Source organism: Amphibalanus amphitrite, unplaced genomic scaffold (genome assembly GCF_019059575.1).
Source record: "Amphibalanus amphitrite isolate SeventyFive unplaced genomic scaffold, NRLGWU_Aamphi_draft 000597F_arrow, whole genome shotgun sequence".
NCBI classification, from domain to species: domain Eukaryota; kingdom Metazoa; phylum Arthropoda; class Thecostraca; order Balanomorpha; family Balanidae; genus Amphibalanus; species Amphibalanus amphitrite.
Genome location: NW_024882091.1, coordinates 103,448 through 109,447, shown reverse-complemented (window position 1 = coordinate 109,447; position 6,000 = coordinate 103,448). Strand labels below are relative to the sequence as shown.

The window sequence follows — 6,000 nt, the reverse complement described above, 5'->3', positions numbered from 1 at the left end:
GGTCACTAAACGTAAAATTATCCCTTTTGAATCCCGAAGCTGACATTTTGTATTCCAAATCACAGTTCCCATAACTCGTCAACCAAAAGAGGCGAGGGCGTCACCTAAGCGCACTCGATAGCTTTTCCGAATCTCTTTTGAGTTTTGATAGCATCCCATCAGGTTTGATTACGCCGCGGTCAGTGGCGGATCCATGATTTCGTTAGGGGGGGGGGGGGCATACGGCATTGTGGTGCCCTCTGGCATTTGGTCCCCCCTAAAAAAAATCCATGGATTTCGGCACTTACTCAGGGGGATGGTGTCCCTGAGACCTCGGGATGGTGCCCCCTCAGACCCGGGGAGAGTGCTCCTTCAGACCTCAGATTTCGGAATGGTGCCCCTGGAAACTTGGAATGGTGCCCCCGGAGACCTCGGAATGGTGCCCCCGGAGACAGATTTCGGGATGGTACCCCGGAGACTTCGGGATGGTGCCCCAAACCTCGCCATGGTGCGCCCGGAGACCTCAGGATAGTGCCCCCGAACCCTCGAGATGGTGCCCCCTCCGACCTTGGGATGGTGCCCACGTAGAACTCGGGATAGTGCCCTCGGAGAACTCGAGATGGTGCCCCCGCGGACCTCGGGATGGAAATAGCCCCACCCGAGGTGAGGGACAGAAATGGGCCTCCGGCTCCGGGAGACCCCGAAAACGGTACCCTATTCCAATAGATCTTCTGGATGGTGCCCCCTTAGAAGAACTCTGGGTTGAAGCTCCCATCAGTGACCTCCGTGATGAATTAAAAAAAAACATTCCGTGATGGCAGTGGCGGATCCAGGGGGGGGGCAAAATGGGCATTTGCCCCCCCCAAACGGCATGATTTTAACATTACGCCTATGGACGATGCATGGAAAGAATCGATAAATTTTTATGGTTTGCCCCCCCCCCCCAAACCTCTGAGCTGGATCCGCCTCTGCGTGATGGTGCCCCCCGGGAGGCCCAATGGGGGGCCATGGCCCCCATGCTCCCCCCCCTCTGGATCCGCCACTGCCTACGGTTTGACCCACAGATGGCGAAAATTACCCAAATAAACGGCTTTTCCTATTTTTTTTTCGTAATAACTGTCATTCTTCTTACGAATTGGTTTTACCACTTATGTTAGTAAATATCACGATTATTGGTAGGGGAAAGTGGGGTAAGACGGGCACTTTAACTTTGGAACCATTTTTCGGCCGGTTATATAAATATCACAGAAACGGGAAACTGAGTGAAAACCTTTTTTAGACATCTTACTTCCATTTGCCAGAAGATGAGACTTAGAGCTGATCCAACAAATAAACTACAGCTATTTTTGCAAAACCTTGCAAAAACCCGTCATACCCCACCCCATGGGGTAAGAAAGACGGTCACATGGGAAGGGCAAGACGGCCAGCTTCTTTCACCGACCAGCGCAGCTCGCAACAAATGCCCGAGATTAGCCGCATTGATACAGTCGCTCGTTGGTCTCAAGTGCTTCGGAAGAGGCAGTACATAGACGAAATTCGTGCAGAAGGCGTATGCTCGTATACCTATAGGCCCTAGTTCAGAAGACTTGTAGAGCCGTTTTTCACATTCATTATTCGAGAATAAACTGTGCCGAAGGAATATTGCTAATATGTCTGTGAGTATCGGAATCGAACACATTCTTAACAGAAATGCTTCTTTTTTCCTATACAACAACAGAAATATTTTCACCATTACAGACCCATTGGATCCATAGTTGCCCGTCTTACCCCAAACTCAATGTCAGAAGTTCAGCACGATTTTTCTGTGGACAATTTGATCATGCAGACAAAGCAAGTCCACGGTAAATGAACACTGGTGGCATATGTGTGTACCACAAGTGATTGCGAGTTTTTAGCTCTAATAGTGCTGCACACAAAAGCTTGCACAATATATAAATGTTTCAATGAAATGAGTGTTTTAAAGAAATCAAAATAAAAGATTATTGACTGAACACAAATTCACCATCCTTCAATGGTGGTGTGGTTGGAAAGGCAATGCTGGTCCTAATTTTTCTCGCTCGTAGCGCTATTGGTTTGGTCTGCAGAAGGGGTGCCCGTTTTACCTACCCTGACCGTCTTACCCCACTTTCCCCTATTATTCTGCAATATACCTAGCCGTGCTTTACATGAAAATTGTATAGTTAACGTCGTGTCTCGCTCGCCCTACATGCCCCATGTTGGCGCCTTGCTTTCGGTCTTCCGATCATACGGTCGGATATTAGCCGTTTTGCTTATATGCCTGCTTTGTCGTATTATCATAGAGCATCATCGACTAAAACCCTGAAATTAATTCATAAAATGAAGATATTTGCTGTAAAAGAGATTAGGTGCAGATTTGGTCATATCAGGTGCACTTGCCGGATAGCCCGTCGTGAAAACGGCTATTGTTGCCAGAGCTGGGAATTTCACTGGCACTTGGCCCAGAGCCACTCCAGCATGGAGAGGCCCACGCTGCAGATGATGCCCAGGGGGACCAGGACGAGCACTGCCAGCACATCTCCCAGAGAGAGCTCCTTGAAGCCACCGGGCGCAGCGCACATGTCCTGGCCCCCTGGCAGCCACCGGGCCTTCAGCCGGGAGATCGTCCCCGCCTGGTTCATCACGCGCATCACCTGGTTGATGGCACTGTGCATTCGCTTTCTGCCCTTCGCCATCACGATGTATGTGTTGGTCTTGGCCGGCAACCGATCCAGCAGAGGGACAGTGTTGCACGCGTCGTCCCCAAGCGTAAAGAACAGTCGTTTCACGTCGATGAAGACGAGCACGTTCGGCTCGATGGACTTACGAAAGGCTTCATCGCTGCCATCCAGCTCCAAGTAGCCGTCCCTTTGTGAGACGCGCCGGAACAGCTCGCGTTCGTACGGGCTGCTGCTGACCTTCCAGTCGTTGAGGGTGCCAATGCCGCGCTCCAAGGCGAACTTCCAGCCGGACTGTTCTGAGAACTCCTTGAGGCTGCTGATGGGCTTGTCCACCGTGGTGATGGTTAGATAGGAGATGAGGTTGGCCGTGTAGTTGACGTAGATGAGGATGCCAAGCACCCAGCTGAAGATGGTGGCCGTGCGCGCCGCCAGCGAGTCCGGAGTGCTCGCCCAGCCCTGTCCGACTACAGACATGAAGCTGGACAGGAAGCAGGTGCCCCAGGTCATGTCAGCCACCGTCTCACGTCGCTCGGCGCGCTCGTGGTTGTAGCGCAGCGCGATGCGCAGCACCCACGACACGACGAACAGCGAGGCCAACAGGCTCCACCACACGTTCATGTGCAGCGGCTTCAGCAGTGAGCTGAACATGCCGGGCGTGATCTGGGGCACGGCACCGGTTCCCTGGCGCACGTGGAACGTATACTGGTCCTGTTCCACGGGCACGGCCGCCACGTAGTCGACCGCCTGGGCGCGGTCCTGGCGCAGTCTCACCCAGGTGAGCGCCACGTCCGCGCGCCCGTACGCCAGCTCGCCGATGAGGCCGTTCCAGGTGCCGTTCTCGTCCATGCTGCCGTACCCCCCGCCGGGCAGTGCCACCAGCCGGTAGGTGAGGCGCAGCTCGCGCGCAATTGTGCGCCACAGGTCCATCAGGTAGCCGTCAAAGTGGTAGGAGCCGTCGCCCTGGCGCACCATGGAGATGTAGGGCGGATCGTGGATGGCCACCACGCGCAGCGGCTCCTTCATGCCCTCGCCGCTGAACGGTTCCACAGACCAGGTGCGGCCCACTGACATCAGCTGCCCGATGGCCTGCATGGCTGACGACCTTCTGCCAACCTGCTGAGGACCTGCCACTGACTTGCTGCGGACCCACAAACCTGCTACGAGTCACTGCAAATCTGCAGCCGACCCGCTGACCTGTGCTTGACCCGCTGCTGACCCGGTAGCCAACACAAGTGCCTTGGTTATGGGCTGAGAGTGATTGTCCTGCGTGACACGTTTTTTTTTTTCGCTGACAGCCCGCTCCAGGAAGCTTCTGAGGTCACTGATCACCAGCTGATCACTCTGCGACAAACATTAGTGCTGATCATGTCTGCTGTGAGCACAGCAGCTCGCTCTGTGAGAGCCAGGACAGGTAGGGTAGCTCACCCGGTGAGAGCGAAGCCGGCAGACAGTGAGCAGCACCTTACCCGGCACAGAACTGGCCTTTTGTTGCCTGGGTCAGTCGCACTTTAGGCGGATGCAATCTGGATCGATAGTCGGTTTGAATGCTCTTTACACCGACCCGCGGACTGCTTTGGTGCCCATCATCCTCATGCCATTGCACCATTAGGTATGCACAGTCGACACCAAACGGTGGAAACGCGTGAATGTGTTCGGCCTAAACGGCGCTAGAGTGACTGTCCTAATGGCGGAGGTGCAGCGAAGAACTGGTGATTTAGGCTCGCGCCCATCCTTTGTGTTTTATAATTACAGTCAGTGACGCCTGCCTAGGTAGTCATAACACACCACAGCACAGGCACTTGCACATTAAACGTTGGCAACAGTGGTGACCCTTAAAACCCTCGGGGGCCCGCGGGGGGGGGGGGCGTAATATTTGTGATAGCTCCCAAACACCTAGGGATAGGAAAGCGAATCTTTCAGTACCCCTTCTCCCATCAATTTGACATCTTCTGAACGAAAAAAAAAAGAAGTAAAAAAGTAAAAACAAATCACAGGGTCGATTTTTCTAGACCCCTCTGCGCCAAACGTCGGCGTCACAGACGCGAACTTCAAAGAGCTGCTAAAAATAGAGTTTTAGAGATAAAGACAAATTTCGAGCACGATTGTGTTTGTGTAGTGTTTGACCTAGAGAAAAATAGAAAAATAGTTTTGGTGACCTAAGGTCAGAGGTCAGGTCAACGACCCCGGCTGTGGGTTTAGTTTTTCGCAAATAACTTAACAAAAATGGTCCTAGAGCTACGGCAGTGGTATGAGGTATCACCGCATTCGCCTTATCAAGCCGCGTCGAAAGATTATATATACACATATATATATATATATATATATATATATATATATATATATATATATATATATATATATATATATATATATATATATATATATATATATATATATATATATATATAGGAGAACAAAAAACACGCCAGTTGACCGAACGATTGGGTGTAGGAGTGTAAATGTGATATATGGGATTTGGTGCAATGTGTGTCGATGTGTGTGCTATGTGGGTGAGACGGGCGGCTGTCTGTACTCTCGCATCCAGAACCACCTGTCGTCGATAAGGGCCAGTAATCCTGCTGTGTCCCTCCCGGTTCGGCTCCACTTTCTTGCCCCGGGACATAGTATAGATGATGTGTGGGTCGTCGGGCTAGAAAGAGTGTGGAGCCAAGATGTCGAGTACAGGCGGTCAAGAGAGAAGCGGTGGATGAATCTGCTGGGAACGCAAGGCGGAAAGGAGGGAATGAACAAGCGCTACGGATGAACGGGTGTCGGCTGGCGACGAGTTAGACTGACCCGCAGGGCACAGCCGTCAGGCGGCACAGCCTACCACAAAATCTTAAATTAAAATGTCTTCACAAAATTTGGAACAGCAACGCGGCCGGAGGGATCTGGTGATTATGGAATAGGCGTGTATGTCATCGTGTGTAAATTTGAGTCGTTTTCGTTTGGTAGGAGACCGCGTAGTACGTATATTGTCTGAATTTCCTGTTCTGTTTTAATGCGTACATTTTATTGGACGTGCACGAATATGTTTATCACGCTCATGTTGATATGTGCGCCACGTATGTGTTGTGTTGTGCGGCGAAACGATGAGGCCATTTATTCTGACGAAGATAATAATACTTATCGAAACGTCTGAAGCTTTTTCTTTTATAATTTTAATGGCCACCTGCTGATTCTCACATTATATATATATATATATATATATATATATATATATATATATATATATATATATATATATATATATATATATATATATATATATATATATATATATATATATATATATATATATATTTGCGAAGTCCTGAAGTTCATGCTATTGAAAGCCCGATTT

At 50.4% G+C, this 6,000-nt stretch overlaps 1 protein-coding gene across 1 annotated transcript; it reads right to left on the bottom strand.

Moving 5' to 3' along the window:
• Positions 1-2,423: 2,423 nt before the first annotated feature.
• LOC122394538 (glutamate receptor ionotropic, delta-1-like) lies at positions 2,424-3,749 on the bottom strand. The gene has a single exon (XM_043391492.1). It carries the CDS (start codon positions 3,747-3,749, stop codon positions 2,424-2,426), a length of 1,326 nt encoding a protein of 441 aa, XP_043247427.1.
• Positions 3,750-6,000: the final 2,251 nt, after the last annotated feature.

Excerpts from the sequence above, each read along its gene's own strand:
- LOC122394538 (XM_043391492.1), bottom strand. The coding sequence starts at position 3,749 with ATGCAGGCCATCGGGCAGCTGATGTCAGTGGGCCGCACCTGGTCTGTG.